This window comes from Penicillium vulpinum (assembly GCF_028829585.1).
Source record: "Penicillium vulpinum strain IBT 29486 chromosome Unknown utg000002l_segment0_segment0, whole genome shotgun sequence".
In the NCBI taxonomy this organism is placed as follows: Eukaryota; Fungi; Ascomycota; class Eurotiomycetes; order Eurotiales; family Aspergillaceae; genus Penicillium; species Penicillium vulpinum.
Window position 1 is genome coordinate 3031553 of NW_026643242.1, and position 18165 is coordinate 3049717.

The 18165-nt window shown below is 47.9% G+C and overlaps 7 protein-coding genes across 7 annotated transcripts; 5 read left to right on the plus strand and 2 right to left on the minus strand.

Moving 5' to 3' along the window:
• Positions 1 to 790: 790 nt before the first annotated feature.
• Positions 791 to 1248, plus strand: N7479_004207 (uncharacterized protein; the record flags this gene model as incomplete). The annotated part of the gene is made up of 3 exons (XM_057251904.1): positions 791 to 817; positions 865 to 939; positions 994 to 1248. The coding sequence occupies 3 exons, from the start codon at positions 791 to 793 to the stop codon at positions 1246 to 1248; spliced, it is 357 nt and encodes a 118-aa protein (XP_057111229.1).
• Positions 1249 to 2083: 835 nt separating this feature from the next.
• Positions 2084 to 3972, minus strand: N7479_004208 (serine/threonine-protein phosphatase 2B catalytic subunit; the record flags this gene model as incomplete). The annotated part of the gene is made up of 5 exons (XM_057251905.1): positions 2084 to 2132; positions 2183 to 3102; positions 3153 to 3410; positions 3458 to 3813; positions 3858 to 3972. The coding sequence occupies 5 exons, from the start codon at positions 3970 to 3972 to the stop codon at positions 2084 to 2086; spliced, it is 1698 nt and encodes a 565-aa protein (XP_057111230.1).
• Positions 3973 to 6751: 2779 nt separating this feature from the next.
• On the plus strand, positions 6752 to 7981 carry N7479_004209 (uncharacterized protein; the record flags this gene model as incomplete). Its single annotated transcript, XM_057251906.1, has 3 exons — positions 6752 to 6859; positions 6928 to 7257; positions 7733 to 7981. 3 exons carry the CDS (start codon positions 6752 to 6754, stop codon positions 7979 to 7981), a joined length of 687 nt encoding a protein of 228 aa, XP_057111231.1.
• Positions 7982 to 8359: 378 nt separating this feature from the next.
• Positions 8360 to 9401, plus strand: N7479_004210 (uncharacterized protein; the record flags this gene model as incomplete). The annotated part of the gene is made up of 3 exons (XM_057251907.1): positions 8360 to 8485; positions 9128 to 9248; positions 9304 to 9401. The coding sequence occupies 3 exons, from the start codon at positions 8360 to 8362 to the stop codon at positions 9399 to 9401; spliced, it is 345 nt and encodes a 114-aa protein (XP_057111232.1).
• A 188-nt stretch (positions 9402 to 9589) lies between these two features.
• N7479_004211 (uncharacterized protein) lies at positions 9590 to 10365 on the plus strand (the record flags this gene model as incomplete). Its single annotated transcript, XM_057251908.1, has 3 exons — positions 9590 to 9726; positions 9854 to 10026; positions 10076 to 10365. The coding sequence occupies 3 exons, from the start codon at positions 9590 to 9592 to the stop codon at positions 10363 to 10365; spliced, it is 600 nt and encodes a 199-aa protein (XP_057111233.1).
• Positions 10366 to 11894: 1529 nt separating this feature from the next.
• N7479_004212 (glycoside hydrolase family 3 protein) lies at positions 11895 to 14120 on the plus strand (the record flags this gene model as incomplete). Its single annotated transcript, XM_057251909.1, has 1 exon — positions 11895 to 14120. The coding sequence occupies one exon, from the start codon at positions 11895 to 11897 to the stop codon at positions 14118 to 14120; it is 2226 nt and encodes a 741-aa protein (XP_057111234.1).
• Positions 14121 to 14976: 856 nt separating this feature from the next.
• On the minus strand, positions 14977 to 17270 carry N7479_004213 (uncharacterized protein; the record flags this gene model as incomplete). The annotated part of the gene is made up of 2 exons (XM_057251910.1): positions 14977 to 15208; positions 15271 to 17270. The coding sequence occupies 2 exons, from the start codon at positions 17268 to 17270 to the stop codon at positions 14977 to 14979; spliced, it is 2232 nt and encodes a 743-aa protein (XP_057111235.1).
• Between the last annotated feature and the right edge of the window lie 895 nt (positions 17271 to 18165).

An 18165-nucleotide genomic window follows, 5' to 3' on the forward strand; every position in this document is an offset into this window, starting at 1 on the left:
TACACCACAGAACTAATAAGAAGCAGGTGTAAAAGATCACACAACAGTGGTTGAAAAGCAAAATACTTTGAACGCCAGATTTACGAGTATGCTTTGATAAGTATCAAATTATTTCCACCAAAATGTGAGCGTATTTATCCTCTGGTGTTGATTGGGACGAAATATGTTGTACAAAATAGATTGCCTTTATTTGCTTCATAGAGACCTTCTGTATTGACTGCTACTTTTTGGGCGTCTGATTCCCTTAAAATCAAGCTCAAGTGCTAATATTCCATGCCCTTCGGCGTTAGTTACATGCTTAACTAATGCCCAAGGGAATTATCTCCTTTTTTGTTTTTTAACGTAGTTGGTCTGTCGTTCGTTCTAGGTCTTGAATGTTTTTTCTCTAGGTGTTTTTTTTGTCTAGATCTCCCTGCTCTCTCACCTTTTGTGTATATATATTCGATTTTCTTGGGGCTAATCTTGGAACATTGGAAGAACTAAGGTTAAGAAAGCAGGTAAAAAGCCTTGAAGTGTCCATGGATCACTTGTGGAATTAAGGTTAAAAGTGGAGCACAAGTGGGGATGGCTTGCAGATGAAATGCGACCTTGGAAGAGCCTCAAGGGCACGATCCATGGATGTGGTGTGTAACGGCCCCGGGGCGCTGTTCTAGCTGACTAATCGGGATTGGATCAGGCGACAGGACAAATAACGTCATGAACATTTGGCTCGAGAATCTTAGAATATCCTTGTTCAAATGTTCCCATCGCAGGCTTGGAAAACCATAAGAAAACACAGGAATCTCTCAGAATGCAGTCAGGAGGACCAGACCCTGAAGTAGGTCCCGCCCTTCCTGAAACCAGCAACACTAATAATCCTCTTAGCCATTGTCTAAATCCGAGAACCGTCTCCTCAAAAAGTACGGAAAGCTGCCGCGTAGAGGCTTACTAGCCCAGAAGGCAAGATACTTAGAATACAGTTTCTTATGACGCTCGCTAACTAAAAACTGGCAGGAACGGACATACTTTGACTCTGGCGATTTCGCTCTTTCTGCCGCTGATCGCGAGACCGACAACGGCGCTGTTCAAACGGGCAGAGCTCATCCTCATCGGGAAAGCATCTCGCACCCTTATGCCTCTATTCCAGCCTCTAGTAACGTCGACGAAGATGCCAACCAAGATAAGTATAGGAAAATTGCGAGTCCTGAGAAGAGCCCTCTACTTCACCAAGTAGACATTAAAGATGAACTCACAAACAAGAAGGGATAGGACGATAATGTCTCACGAATTTTAGGACCAAATTGTTGCATTGAAATTGAAAACAAATTGTACGTGATTTAGCAGCACAGCACGAGCAGCGCAATTGATACGATAGCTTTTCTATTGTGAGGTTACGGAATATTTTTCAATTGAAACGGTTTTGTACGCTGCCTACAGAATGTTATTCTCCCTTAATATGAGGTTTCGAGAAACGATCAAAGCGCGTAGGCATTGAGTGACACCGGATTCCCGACGACAGGTGTGCATATTGGGAGCAAGTTGTAATAGAAACACAAACCAGAGTGTCTGTTTGCTCAGCAACGGAGCGATGATGAAACCCATGTTGGGCCTTGTTCATACCACACCCAGTTCGGCCCAATACATGCTTTTAATTCTAAGGACTCTTTGAAGGCTACAGCATCCGTAGAGCTCTGAAATATACGAGAGAGCGCAATTCCATCTTGCAACACGTGGGCAGTATCTGGTACACACATGTTCGATATTGGCTTCCATATTTTATACAAAAATTATCTCAACGGCCACGGTAAAGCCTATTATGGTCAGGTGCAAACGAGGCAGCATTTTATTCCTGTGCGTGAGAATAGAAATGTAAAATACCCGATAAAACCAAAAGTGGCTAGGCATCTGAATCGCGGATATTGAAGCATCTACAAAGAGGCCTTGATCCTTTGGCTGCTAAATTATCCATATCCGGGATCGACGAAATAATGACACTGTCTTATATCGCTCTAGATAATGGTTCGGCCCATTGTACGGCAAAGCATGCAATGGAAGCGGAAAGTCCATAGATCGCTGCATAATATGGTCAGCCAAACCCAGGGCCTTAGGCTTCCCTCGACGCGGCATTATGGTTGCGATATGAGCCCGCAGGCCTATTGTGATGTTAGATTTGTCAACGAGCACACAAGCGTTGCTCACTTACTGGCTAATTCTGTGCGCAACAGTGGCCAAATCGGCGTCGTTGGCAGCCTCCTGCTCAGCACGCTCCAGAGCAGAGCGACGAGCCTGTTCGCTTCGCTTGGTAACTTCTTCGTGGGTAGGCGGCAGACGCTCGTTCTGTAGGTCGACCTCTCGGGCCTCCTCAAAGTTGTGAATGGCTTGCTTAATGCCTGCAGCCCCCAGCATGAGAGTACCAGGGGGCATACGGCCAGCAGTTACTGCTTTCAGCTCACTGATACCTTCAGATTGTTCACGGAGCACCCTGAAGACACGGGAGAGACGGCCGATTGCAAGAATCTTGTTTCTGATAGCTCGTTGCTTATTCTCACCGGGTTCGCCGGTGGGATCGGTATCTATGGCCAAGGAAGGTGAGGCGGGACTGACCGTAGCAGTTGAAGGAGTATTGTCCTCCTCCAACTCTTCTTTTGAGCAGGTGTTGAGAATAGCGATCAGCATGTCGGTGATTTTCTCACCGACGAACGGTAGGGACCAGGTGAAGACATCCATAAAGTTAGATAGCCAGAACGGGTGCGGGGAGTAGTTGAATTGCCGGATATTCATGACGTTGTTCTCGTATTTTAAAATAGCGGCCTTATTATTGTACCTATCAAGGTAGTTGGGCGCGCTGAAAATGGTCATAACACTAGGGAAGCCGGTCGTCCGTGTCTTTCTATACATACGGTATCCAGCATCTTGGGCTTCGTGTGCTCGAATTATGGAAAGCAGGTTATTCTTCTCGAGGAATGCGCATGCAGCCGAATACGAGAAGGAATAAGAGCAACCGCGAACGCTATTGTGAGTGAAAAAATCGCCTGTCTTTTCTTGGCCGAATTCCTCCAAAGGATCGGCCCAAAGGAGATCGCACATAAGACCGTGGGTTGGGGGTTCGCGGAACCGGTTGATCTACTGACTGTTAGAGACTATAAAGACCTTTATAACTCATAGTTACATACCGTCATGATATCTTGGAGAGTATGCAGCTCTGGGCTGAGACCACCGTGGACACAGAGAAATTGCTTGTTCATAACCGCCGCTAGCGGTAGAGAGCAGAAAGATTCCATACAGGCCTCATATATGCGCTCACTGTACTTATGTTTGCACTCGAGCTTGAAGGTAAAGTATTCTGTCAGATGACTACATTCGTGGTTGCCGCGCAGCAGCCAAAACGAATGCGGATACCAGATCTTCAATGCCCAGAGATATAGAACACACTAGAGGATTGTTAGAACCACCCATATCAGCCAGAGCTTATACGCACTTCAATGCTAAAATAACCTCGATCAACATAGTCGCCCAAGAATAAGTATCGTGTCTCAGAAGGGTCGCCGCCAACCTCAAATAGCTTCATTAAGTCGTAGTACTGGCCGTGGATATCGCCGCAAACTGTTACGGGAGCATCTATCTCTAGAAGATTTGGCTCCGAGCGTAGGATCTCACTACCTGCGTTGAGTATCCAAAGCGCCTGGCCCTCAGTGAGTCGGCCCTCCCGATACAGGTGCTGCTTGAGGAACTGGAGGTTCGGCTTTGAGGGGTCTTCGAGGGACCAAAATGATTCATCCGATGGGGTGGTCATGGCCGGCGCTTGAACCTCTAGCTTCCACATTCTCATTAATTCTATGGCCGTGAAGTCAGAGCGACCGGGTCGTTCGTGGAATTACCTTTTACCACTCGTTCGAGAGTCGACACTTGCGTGCCATCCTCCATTGTGTGCAATGAGAAATCGATTTCAGGAATCGGGTTCTGGTCGGCCCCGTGCACGGGGTTGCGATCCATCTCGAGTGGTTATTGAAAATAAATTACGAGGGCTCGGAGATCAGAGTATAGGAGAGAGAGGTGGGGAGGTGGGGAGCACACCGCGGAGAGGATGTGGTGGGTAGGTTCAGGAGTGATAAGAAAGGATTTCCCAACAACAGCGGGAAAGTCACAATGGAGATCCCCAGATAAACGATCTTGGAGGGATTATGAGTTGGAATGAAGAGTTGAAGAAGAGAAAAGGGGACAAGGTCACGCTAGCGTTTGAAAATCCGAGGATTTTGCAGGACATTGTTATTGTGAGCTAAGAGCCTCCAAGATGGGGTCCACTCCAAATCTGTTTCACCAAACTTTCATTCTCTTTGGCTCCTTAAATCTTGGTTGGACCCTTTTCGCTCTTGGACTGTCCAATAAGAAAAAGGCGAGTATCGACTAAATTAGAGGCCTGGAGTTACTAAAAATAGACTTGAAAATGGTGAAATTGATTTCCATCTCTACTCAGTACTCCGTATGGCTCTTATTTCTTACCAAACTTCTAGCTCTACCTTCACTCGAGCGGAAGCTCGGTCATCCACTCAGTCTTTGTAAGCTTGTAGAAAGACATGCATTGGGGCCTGCTCCTAGGACGTGTTTAGGGAGATAGGAATTATGGAAAACACGTTTATCCGGTTAATTCAGCATTTGAATAGCATGGCGAAATCTTCATGATAGGAATAGGATGGGCCTCCAATAGGCGTGGGTCGATATTTCCCATCTCGAGCTCGACGGAGGAGTCTCAGTTCTTTGTCAATTCTCTGATTCCAAAGACACTTTTCTGGATGAGATGTCGCTGCAGTCAGTTTGTGATAGCTGCGGGGGATGACACAATTTGGGATTAACATCATAGAAATGTGCAGTGGAAACATGGGCCAAAAATTCGGTGATCTTGCTGAATTGGGGAGGTTGCGATAGGCTTCCCAATTGCAGCTGATTCCGTCGCGCGGATAGACAAGGTGCGTATCAATTAAGTGGCGACGAAGAGGATCCTCTCGCTTGAAAGGAAATCTATACAAAAATTCGATGATGATTAGCGAGATAGACCACAAAAAATGATGTAAACCTTCGTTGGGCATTTTATAGTGTCTTCCTCGGGAGCCGGCGAGTCTTCTGGCTAGCCAAGCAATTCATCTTGATCGTTAATATTGCAATTGACTCGGTTTGCAAAGCCATAATAGCGCAACCATGTCCTTGGTAACCTAGAAGCGTCGAATAAGTAACTTGTCCTCGTCAAAGTCGGGCTCGTAAAAGTTCCCCACTAAACGTGCCCGTTCGGCAAGTATATAACTTAGGATTGGCAGTTCCTAGCTTTCACTACTAAAGTCCTCGTTATCAGAGATTTTATCAGACTCGCAGAGAAGTTGCTTTATATAGTACCTATCGGCTTCTAATACGGGCGCATTTTGGAAATGGTCTTTTCTAGCTGCCTCTCGCGTCGTTTTGGTGGCAGGTGGAATCTAAGGGAATGACTGTTGAACGGGCGCCAAACATCACGGCCGATAGTGCCCATGAAACGCCCGCTCTCTAAAGTTACGGATGGAAAGACGGCTGTTTCTGGCGCCAAAAGTGGTCATTTTCGGCGTCCTTTCCACAGGTCCTCATATTCTAGTTGTAAAAAGTGTCCCAAATTTTATTCATATAGTATTGAGATATGGATGCAGGCCACTATAAGATCCTGCCAAGTCTCTAGTCACTAGTGAGCTGAAGTGACCTCCGACTCTGTTCATCAGGTTCGTCTTGAAACTCTACATGCCGTCACAGTGAGGACTATGCTGACTATAGTGTCCCAAAGAATTTATCTGTCCCAGCTCTATAGATTTGATTCATAACCTAGTCCCGAGGAGAAAGATGAGATATCAGAGATCCTCTGTCGACATGGCGTTGATCCACCGGAGCTTCTTGACACACCACGGTCACTGTGAACGAATGTAACTCCGGCCTTGAAGCTGCAGAGAAGAAACAGGGCGTTGGAATCGAGCATGTTATTCAGGGGAAACCCCAAGGGTCAGATCTTAGTGAATAGCGGAAAGTATCACAAAAGCCAGTGCTCTCATCATGTATTCCCTGCCTAGAGTTCATTAGGTTGGGTTCGGCAATCATCCAAGAGACTGAAACTTGTTGTTGATATTCCCATACCCTCAATCATAGATTCTCTGTGTCAATTCGGATCTCTTCCGTTCTTGGGGGCTAATTCCATGCGGCACTCACGACGTCAGGTTCGAAAGTATAAGGGCTCTAGGGTAGGGCGAGCGAGAATACCTGCAATCTGGACGTCATGTTAGCTAGTCCATTAAATAGAGAAAGAATGGGCCCGTCGCCTGCCATGTCTCACTGAAAGGGTCAATAGGAAAGTGAGGGTCAGCAGCTCTAGTCAAGTCCCCAACAGAAGTCAGTGTCTCGAGCAGCTAACCTGGCTCTCCTCGGCTGATGTCACCTGCGCTGTTATAGGTCCCAATCCTGAGTGGTTCTTTTTGCGTATTCAAGATACATATAGTCGTATGAAGGTAATTGTTCTCCGGGTCTCTAACATATCCCGTATTAGGTAGTCTGTAGTATTGGTGCAGGATTAACAATTGAGTCCTCGTTATTTTGATCTCCCCTGTTTGCTCGAAACCCACAGCTATAAAAACTCTCCATCTGGTTTATTCCTTGCTGTTCCTTTCTTCTCTTCCTCACACATCCTTCAGATATTTCATCCACACTTAGGACTTTCATCTAACTACACGACAACACACCACTGCATCATTAACAAACAAAATTTATCATGGCTTTGACAAAAGCCAAGTCGCAGGGCACAGCCCCCGCCGCAGGACCGGCCAAAAGAAAGGTGGACGATGTCGAGTTCTTGCTGACTCTATTGGACAGAGTCCAAGTCAGTTTTCTCTCACTCAATACCCCAACGGATGGATTATACATTATACTAACTAAAGCTCACTACAGATCGATTACAAGTTGACTGCCCAAACCCTGGGCATTGAAAAATCCACCTGCCGTATGCGGCTCCTTCGGCTGCAGCAGAGGTATGGCATGAAGAAGGTGGGACCGACGCGTGGCCCACATAGCAAGAAACAAGGTGTAAAAACCAGTAAGAAGTCTACCATAGCAAGGGAGTTGCTTAATATTTCCAACGAGCCAGCTGCTACTGAGCCCACCGCCGACGAGAATAGAAGCAGTGACCTTACCAATCTGGGGTCGACTGATCTGGAGGAGCCTATCAAGAACCAAGGAACCAATGCTGTAGAATTACTGATCCTACCTCTATGTGACAACGTATGAAAGGAAGCTTGTTTTTACCTCACAATTCCCTCAGTCTCACTTGACTTTCTAAGATCAGATTGAATCATACTTTCATAGTGCTGCAGATAATTGATATTTGCCTAGGTTGTCACAAAAGATGATAGGACACAGAACCTGTAGACAAAGATTCTTTCCCCCACCTCCCTAGGTTTGCTACCTAGAAGCCACAGATTTATAAGCTCTTCATCTTGTTTGTTACGTTCTTCTCTTCTACACATATTCCTTTTGAACTTCCATTTACCTACTCGACGATTCTATCATGTCTCTAACAATCTTTACATCATTATCAAACAAAACTCCATCATAGCTTTGGTAAAAGTCAAGACGCAGAGGTCGATGATACCAAATTTCTACTCACGCTCGCTCCTAGATGGTACCCCAATCAGTTATCTCTCACTTGATACATAATTGTTGGATTATAGATTATGCTAACCAAAGCTCACTACAGGTCGACTACCAGGCTGCCGCTCAGAAACTCGTTATACAAAAGGGGACCTGCCGTATGCGGTTGACTCGGCTCCAACAAAAACATGGCTTGAAGAAGGTTGGACAAAAGCGTGGCCCACGCGCCAAGAAGGGAGTGACCAGCACCAAGAGCCCTACACAAGGAACCAAGTCCCCAGACGCCTCTGACCACCAAGATATCACTGGGAACACCGCTGAGGTTACCGATCTAGAGGAGCCCGTCAAGAACTAGGGCGTTGATTATGATTCAAACGATAATGACCAAGATACCTGACAAGGAATGAATTTGGTTGCCACATAATGGTAACCTTGCAATCGGTGAAATAAAGCTTGTTTTTATCTCACAAATCTCTCAGTCTCACTTGGATTTCCTGAAACCATTGAATTGTAATTTTGTAGTGCCATAAATAAGTGATATTCACCTAGGTCGTCACAAAAGATAATGGGACACACTAGAATCTGAAGGGTATACAACCCCTTTGTCTTATTTGTTTCTTTCTGCTCTTCTATGCATATTCATTTTGAATTCTCATCCAACTACACAAAAAATTTCATCATATCTCTGACCACCACTATATCAACCATCAAAGCCAAGCAAACATCCTCAATCATGGCCCCAACAAGAAAAAAGCCACAGGCCAAAGTCAAGGTAAATCCAAAGGCCAAAGTGTTGAAGAGGACTGAGATTCCCAAGCTCCGCGGAGTTAAGTTCCTAATTCTTGACGACGATATCAAAGTAAGTTATCTCTCACTTGATACTCAACACCTGGATTGTTAATTATAATAACTAAAACTCACTATAGGTCGATTAGGATTCTACTACTGATACTCCCAGTATCAATAAAGAAAAGTCCCATATGAGACTCCTTCGCCTGTAGCAAAAGTATGATTTGAACAAGGTGGGGTCTAGCGGCCCACACACTAAGAAGGGTGATATACTGGAGCCAGTAAGAAGTCTACCCGGCGAAGGGTGTCGATATCTCCAACGAGCCGAATATTACTGAGTCTACTATCAATGATACCGAAATAAGCGACCTGACCGATCTGGAGGATACCGATGTGGAGGAACCAGTTGGGAACTAAGATGCCTCGTGGATTGCCCACAGGTGTGATATTCCATCAATAAGTGAAAAGAGAACAAGACTAAATGATGCAGAATAACTTCAGCTGCCCAATTATGGGAATGGAATGAAGTTTTACTGTTGGCCCAGAAATTCACCAAGTCGAAGGGAACGGCACCCGCCCCAGGCCCGGCCAAAGAAAAGGTCGATAATATCGAGTTTCTATTGACTCTGTTAGACAGAGCCCAAGTCAGTTTTCTCGCACTCAATACCCCAACGGATGGATTATACATTATACTAACTAAAGCTCACTATAGATGGACTACAAGTTGACTGCCCAAAATCTGGGTATTCAAAAGTCTGCCTACCGTATACGGCTCCTTCGGCTGCAGCAGAGGTATGGCATAAAGAAGGTGGGACCGACGGGCAGCCCACATAGTAAAAGGTAATAAAACATCTACCTCACTGGGCGGCTGGACCTCTAACGAGCCAGATACAACTCAGTCTACTGCCGACGATACCGAAATGAGCGACCTGGCCGATCTGGAGGATACCAATACGGAGGGGGCCACTGAGAAGTACGATGCTTAGTACATTATCCACGGCCGTGGTATCTCTCCCCTCCTTGGTTTCGAAAACGAGAACAGGACCAGATGATGCGGAAGAAAGACAATGAAAGGAACCTTTACTCTTTTACTCAGGACTTTGATCCAAATTACCAAGTCATTGCTTCACCCACTTACGCCATCTGGCACCCTTTCGAACAAATCCTTTCAACTATGGCTCTGGCAGACAGTGAGCCCAAGGACAAGGCCTCAGCCCCGACCAAGGACAAGGCGAGCGATGTGGAGATTTCACTCACCTTGCTAGATACCACCAAGGTCAGTTATCTCTCACTTGATACCCAACGATCGGAGTTATACCATACTAATCAAAGCCCACTAAAGTCCGACCACCAGGTTGCTGCTCAGAAACTGGGCATAGAAAAGGCAACCTGCCGCATGCGGTTGACTCGCCTTCAACAAAAACATGGCTTAAAGAAGGTGGGCCTTAGGCGTGGCCCACGGTGACGGTGGCACCGGTCCTGCCCCGGGCGGTGCCGGTGTTGTGGCCGCTCCTCCTCCCGTTCTCCCCGCTGGTGCTGACGTGGGTCCTGCCACCTCGATGCGGTCCGCTACGGATTTCATGGCGTATAGGCTCGCACAAGTCCTCGACCGTAAGTAGGCTTCCGCTTCTGTTCTCTTCCAGGCTGACTTTATGTATAGCCGCCCACGCAAATATGGATATCAACGGCCTGCTATACCTTGTCAACATGAACCGCACCGGTGCCGATGATGACCTGTTCGCCTGGATGTTGCCGGCCCGCACCTCCGTTGACTGGCGCTCCGGGCGCCCTGATGCCAACCGCTCGGCCCATGTCGGTCCCGCCCTTCGCTCTGTGATCGGACACCTGTGTGGTACGCAGACCCCTGTCGGTGGTGAGTGTGACAGCTGTGCTAATAGGGACGGTCTGTTTGAGCACTGCCGTGTTGTTCATGTTCTGGATGCTGCCTAGCCCGTTATTCAGTGGAACTCGGCCTGTGCGAGTTTCAGCCATTCGTCCAGTGGCGACAAGTGTTCGTTCTGTCCAGAGACTAGTAATCCCCCTGCCCGGCGGATCGCTCTTGTCCGGGGTGCAAACCCCTCTAATCCTCTCCTGAGGTTTCGGGGATGAAAAAAGAGCTGAGTGGAGAGATGCGATCCTTTCTGAATCACATCTGGCACAGCAAGAAGCAAGGTGCTAAACCCAGTAGGAACTCTACCGCAGCAAGCAAGTTTTCAGATACCGCCCGAACGCTGAGGATGCGGATGTGGAGGAAACTAAAATGAGTGATCTTGCTGATATGGAGGGCATGAACTGAACGTACTACCAAGGATACCGAAATGAGTGACCTCGCCCATCTCGAGGCGACTTCTATATAGAGTGCCACTCAGAGCTAAGACGCCTCGTTGGATTGACCACAGCTACCCTCTACGATCCAGAAGGCGTGGACTAGCTCATCTGGCAACAAAATGAATCTTTCGAATTGCACCTCACGATTCTATCACTCTCACTCGATTTGCGAGGATGATATGTAGTTTCACAGCGATATACCTGGGTAGTCCAAAGATGACGACACATACAAATCCCCTATAGTAGTCACAGAGTCCCCATGTCTGGACACATTGTAAACTTGAGCAATATACCCCTGTTTGTCAGGGGCTACTGTCTAATTTAATTTTCTAGCTTTCTAACTACATGTTTGTACTCTATATATGCCTCAGAGATTTCCTCAGGGCCATGCTTCCGAGATCCACCCACGCCTTATTCGGTTGGCTGTTACTTGTGATGGAACGTGGAGGTTGATATGGGTGACAGAAACCGCTGATTTGGTCGAGCCCGTGGACTTAATCTATGTTGCCGAGATCACCGCAGTGGGAAGTATGAGTGAGAAGGCTTGGAATTATTTGGGCTTGTTCGAAGGGACTGTTATTTCTAAATCTCATGCAAGAATTTGTTCCTTTGAACGTGCATTGTAGCCCTGAAGATGAGCTTGGTCTCTCTGCATTATCGTATCCAATGTAACACTTTTATCACCTGTGTACGCATATCGTGCCTAGATCTCAATTATATCTCGAGGTTCTATGTTATTGACTGCATATTCATGACTTAATTTAACACTAAGAATATGCAATATTGGAGTTTGCGGGGTGTAAGCGGGGGAACATGCAAGAAAGATCTAAAGGATTGCACGTCAATGCTAAAAGTGACCCTTATTAGGGTAGTTGTCAGCTAACGGGGAGTTTCGGGATGATATGAGAGTATGAGACACCGGAAAATTACCACTTGAGTACAGCCGAGACGGATAAAGAGATTGTTAACTGCATTCTGCATGTCCAGGGTATTGCTCACCAATTTCATTTCATTTAACCGGTCGACTCACATGTGGCTGCCACGTATCATGGCGGAATATCGGGAGGAGAAACAAAATATATGTTTAAGTAGCCTGTAGCTACTTTGCTCGAAATTCGATCTTCATTCAAAATTGAATCCCTACCGACAAAATGTCAAGCCTGAACCCAGAGTATACTTTTGAAAATGCGATAAATTCAATCTATGATGGCAAGGTACTCTCTCAAGTCGTCGATCAGCTGCTGTCGCAGTTGACAACACATGAACGTCTTTCTCTTCTGGATGGGGACGTCCCCTTCTGGGATGGGTTACGAACCGTTCTATGTCATCGCTACAATGAGGTGCCATTTGTTCATGGTAGTATACCTCGCTTAGGGATTCCCGGAATCCGATTCACAGACGGGCCTCGTGGCGTGGTCATGGGCTCGTCCACTGCATTCCCTGTCGCCATGGCCCGTGGAGCTACCTGGGATGTAGACCTCGAACGACGAATTGGTGATGCTATCGGACGAGAAGCCAAGGCACAGGGTGCCAACTACTTCGCCGGCGTGTGTGTTAATCTACCCCGACACCCAGCCTGGGGTCGCATACAGGAGACCTATAGCGAGAACCCCCTAATGCTGGGGGAATTTGGCCTGGCTCTCACAGAAGGAGTACAGAATCATATCATGGCCTGCGTCAAGCATTTTGCGCTTAACTCAATGGAGAATGCCCGATTCCGTGTGGACGTGCAGGTTGATGAGGACGTGCTGCATGAAGTTTACCTGGCTCACTTTCGGCGGATCGTGGAGGGAGGCGTTGCCTCCGTCATGTCGGCTTATAACTCGGTCAATGGTGAATGGGCTGGCCACAACCGTAATCTACTGACCGATATTCTTCGTGGGAAGTGGGGGTTCGAGGGCTTTGTCCTATCCGACTTCATCTTTGGTCTACGCGATCCTATCATATCTCTCCAAAATGGGCTTGACATTGAAGCTCCATTTATCCAGCAGCGAGGCTTAGCGCTCGGCCGGGAATTGGAAACTGGTCAGCTGGATCTCGCCGATGTGGATCGTTCGTGTTTGAGGATCCTGAGCAAAGAACTAGAATTCGCTGCTCGCAATGCACACAGTCAGCCTGAAATATCGGTGGCGTTCTGTGATGATCACCGAGCCCTCGCCCGAGAGGCTGCCGCACGATCTATTGTACTCCTTAAGAATGAGGCTATCGACGGTCAGTCCGTTCTTCCATTGGAACCCAAAAATATCACCAAAATCGCTGTGGTGGGACGGCTATCCAACGTCGCCAATACTGGTGACAAAGGCTCGTCGCAAGTATTTCCTCCAAGCGTGGTAACCCCACTACAAGGATTACAGGCTGCTATGCCCTCAGTTGAGTTCTTAATCTCAGACACGGACAGCGTAGCGGAAGCGATGAAAGTGGCCTCCGAAGCTGATCTGACAATCTGCATTGTTGGTTATGATCATGCGGACGAGGGAGAGTATGTCGTTCCCGCATTGCGAGAAGACCCCGTCCTATGTAAAGTCTTCCCACCCGCTGTCACACCCGAAGAGTTGGAAATGCTTGCACTTCTCCAAGGTAAGCCCACAGGGGCTGATCAAAGCATAGAAACAGGGTTGGAGGTAGGCGCGGGGGGTGATCGGAAAACTTTGCGCCTAAGAGCACAGGACGAAGCTCTGATTACCGCTGTGGTCGAAAGCAATCCTCGAACAGTGGTATCAATTGTGGCTGCTGGTGCGGTGATTATGGAGTCATGGGAAAGCAAAGTCCCTGCTATTTTAATGAGCTGGTATGGCGGCTCAGAAGGTGGTCACGGTTTGGCTGACATCCTCCTGGGTAATGTCGATGCTAGTGGTCGTTTGCCATTTTCTATTCCACGGGACGAGGCTCATTTGCCCTTTTTCGACCGTAATGCCACATCAATCTGTTATGATCGTTGGTTTGGCCAACATCTGCTAGATAAGCTCGGCGTTGATGCCGCATTCCCTTTCGGTGCAGGACTATCTTATACCAAGTTTGCCGTGTCTAATATCCTTGTTGAGTCTATTCCGAGCGAGGGATCTCTATCCAAATTCAACCCTGAGGAGTACATTTCGGTTAAATTCACAACCACGAATACTGGGACCAGGGCGGGACGGTATGTCGCGCAGGTCTACGGTCTACCTGGCATGTCGGATTTCCCCACTCGTCTGCTGATGGGCTTTAAAATCATCGACTTGGATGCAGGGCAATCTGCGAAGTGCAATGTGATGGCTTCCCTGAGGCCCATTCAACGGTGGGTCAATGGTGCATTCACGCTGCCCGTCAATTCTTTCGATGTGGAAGTTGCATCATTTTCGGGAGACCCTGATGCAGTATGTTCGAAGTGTGTTTTATAAGGTTCAGTATACGTGATTTTTTAAATTCCATTGAAGCTTTTGTTACAGTGTATATAATCATATTTCCCAAGTCAGGGCCCGCTAGCTTTCACATCCTAGGGCGCACATGCACCATGAGAAGGCCCAGAGAAGCAGCTTAGGATGCTTGCGTATGAGTATAAACAAAGCGGAAAGAAGGTCACACGTCGACTGACGGGAGAACAACAAGCCAAAAGCGAAGCCGGAACAAAGCACAAAGAAGACAAAAAATGACACGCGCTACGTCTTGTCCACGTAAATTTTGTAAATGGTCGGCTCACTGCCAGGCCAATTTTCAGCATTCAGATTGGAATTTTGTAGAACAGAATCATCTAGTGCAGCAGTCTTGTTGTCGCCCTGGCGAGGACATAGGAGCGCTGGTCATGGGGGAATTGTACGTCATGTCGGGTAACAAAGTACACCCTCTCTAAATCTAGCCGTACATAATTAATTCTATTCTATTTTTCGCTCATAGTTACACTGTGCTTCTGATGGAGTATCAAACGATGGTGGTACTTTCTTTACATACATAAAACAGAGTTTGCTTGCCGTATCATCTTATTCGACTGTGAGCAAGGAGGCTAAATTCCAAGGGCTCATCTATAAAAAAAGCATCTTTCACAATCATATTGACAAAAGAAAACAAATCAGGGGAAATGGATAATCATCAGTAGATGTGGAAAGACTTTATGTGGAAAACCCCTAGTTGCTGTATACGATATACAAAACGGACGATCCATGGGCTGAATAGTCATGTCTGTTCTTGTGACTTGGTTTTGGCTCGAGCCTGAGACCCATTCTGGTCTAGACCGGAGCCCCAAAGGGGACAGTAAGTGGGTTAAACTACTGCCTTGCACAGTTGAAGCAAATCTTCTGTGTCGTATAAGTATTCGCCGAGGGACGCTATGTCGGCCGTCTCAAACACAAATTTTTGCGAAAGATCTACTCCGCCCAGCACGTCAAACACCTCTTTAGATAGAGCCTGGCTCAGGCTCCGCAAGTACGCGCCCCGATGTTCTTGCAGGTATGTCAAGAAGAGCCGGATGGTATCACTTGATAATTTTTCCACCCTAGATGCGAGAGAAATTCAGTCAGTCCTTGTCTTATCCTTGGTTGTGGAAGTCAAACTTACTGATCAATACTGATGGAGTATCGCCCGGCGCAAGGTATCAAGGCCAGAATTGCTCCGGGAAAGGTATGTTCAAAAGTATACCAGTTGCGCGCGCATGATAAGCGGTTACGCAGCTGGGTTAACTTTCTAGTATACATGCAGTCGTTGTTCTTACGACTCTCTCCTACGGGAGGGGGAGTGAGCCCCGGGTATAGGATTTGCATTAGATCCGTCAGAGCCTGCGTCTTGGACCGGTTCTTGGGCCGAGCCTTGCTCACACGTCGATCACTTCTGTCGGCTGAACGAGCTCCACTCTTCCCGCTGTCTTGGATCAGCTGTAGGCGAGAGCAGTCATATTTGAGCATGCGCTTGGATCCTCGCCCAGCAAGTTTGGTAGCAATATGATCTTGTTCCAGTCTGGTGCGATGGGCTGAGAGACGAACAAGGTAATATCGCCGGAGGATGTGTGAGAGGGCAGTAATGGAGTCGAGTCGGTCAAGGGCTTGCACAGTGGTTGCGAGGTCGTTTTGAAGGCCGGATTGTACCACCGGAATCACGGAGGTCTCCCGTGCGAATTGGAGTGCATGGCGTAATTGACTCAAAGCGTCAGGACTCCCAACCGCGTAAAAGAGACAGGTCAGGAGCTGTGCCACAGAGCGCTTGCTTTCTGAGAGATGGTGGCTAAACGCCGCAAAGACCTGACTGGCCGACGGCAAATGAACCGGGGTGCAATCCAACCCCACCAGCGATGAGATCTCAGTTGCGTAGGGAGCTATAGCCTCCGTACCCTCTTCCGCTACCTTATTGCAGGGTGCTGCTGCCACTGCAGTCTCCTCGGCACCCTCGGACTCACTCCCAGGCATTTGAGGTGTGGGATGCGCTCGGATGACCTGTGCACCACCAACGGTAGCAGGGGACAAAGTCAGGATATTGTGGGAAACCGCGCGGTTTACGCGGGAGTCCCAGGCAGCTGAGCTTTGGGCTCGGGCTACGGAGGGAGTAGGCTGCTGTGTGAATATTGCCGGGGAGTTGGGAGCTGGAGAGAGTCTGCCTCGTCCCTGCGGACTTATGATAAGTCCACCAGTTCTATTTGGCACCGGAGAGTGGGTACTCCATCGTTGGGGATCTAGGATAGATCCAACACTTTGATCTGGTGCCGGTGACCGGGTCAATTGTGCGACAAGGCCCTCTCGGACCTCTTCTAGTTGCATATCATTATGCCCCATCTGTGTCGCGGACACAGGTAGCACTGCACCCTCTTTCGGGTTGGAGTGATTGGTGGGGCTATACATCTCTTGTTGTTCCACCAGTACATCCAAATCCATAAAGTCTAAAACCGCAGGAGTCGGCATTTGAGTTGGATCTTCACTCTGGCCCGCTGGCCAGAGAGGCATATTGCTCGGTGTCTTTGGACTCATTCGGGCAGGGGTATCATTAAAGTCACCCTGCAAGGACCACCACTGCATTTCATCCCTGCCTGCAATGTGTATCCTATCGCAGTCGCCAGAGTCGCCACTCCGCAGCAGCGCCTCGTTGGTGGGGATTAAGACTCTAGGTGACAGGATTGGCCACTCACCCGTCGCCCCAGGTTCTGCGGATGTCGTGGAGAGCGACAGGCCAAGAGACCTGAGGCCGATGTCGTTCAGATGTTGAAAAAGTTCCGTCGGCGGTGAGTCCCCATGGATCCCCAAATATTCGGGTGGACTATCCACTGGGATTGTATCGAGGCTGCTTCGGGGTGTATCTGGAAGACCTTCTGCTGTCTCTTTCACTTTCTCCTTCTCCGAGACAGAAAGAGAGCTGATGCAGTCTAGAATGTCGAGTATGTTTTTTTTGGCTGAATGCTTCAATTTAATGAAAGTACTGTCACGGGAGCTCGCCAGTGCATCCAGAACTCTCTCACGGAAGTCCACGCACAGCCAGTCCATGAACACGATATCAACACAGTCCCGCTTGCCTCCTATTGACAGCTGGAGCTGGGAGGCTTCTGGGGTCGCATACGAGCCCTCTACTAGATCCATTCCCGTGGTAGAGTAGAGAGACCGACCTTGCGCATGTCTGAGTGTAATGCTCAGATATATGCTCAGATATTCTTTTTGGCCTATTGTGTAACTCGCCACTCCAGGGGCAGGTTGTAACTATATCTGAGCATTACCGGTCGGGGCGTTCGAATCGGTTCAGAGAAGTCCTTTTTCGGTCGTCTATCTAGCTGACAAGGTGCTGAATTTAATCAGTTCAACGTTTATGCTTATGATCTGAACACATTGATGAAATACTTCTGAATCATATAAACACGTAGAAGTGGTTCACCTATCTCTGAGTTATACCACCCCTAGTTGGGTATGGGGTCATACCCTGGAGAAAAGGGGAGATAATGTTGTGTTGCACTACATATATCGAAGCCTAGAATATCTGAGGAATGCTCAGATATTGGTCTTTTTGGCCTAGTGTGTAACTCGCCACTCCAGGGGCAGGTTGTAACAGGAGCAATGCTAACTCCGAGAGGAATTCTCACGGCCAGCGTTACCGAGCTGGTCTAGTGAAAAAAATGTTGGCGAATTACTCCGTCCCGTTATCTCATCGCCATACTTGACGGCCGTTCCAGCGAGACTCTGGTCGCATAATCACTGGCCACCTGTAGGTCCACAGTAAGCCTATAGCGTTAGCTAGACCTGGCTGTGACCACTGCAGGTGACCCTCACGACCCTCGGAGGGTCATCAAACAAGGCAAACAAGTAAATTTTATGATATAAATATCCTTCATGTAAATAATCATATATATTCGATTATATAAGCATATTTGTATATCCTAATTAGGCTTAGCGCGATCGATTTATGTGCATATCGGAGGATCGCTGCGGGTCGTGGAGGGTCAGGTGAAGGGTCCAAGATCATGGACCACCCGGAGGGTCACTG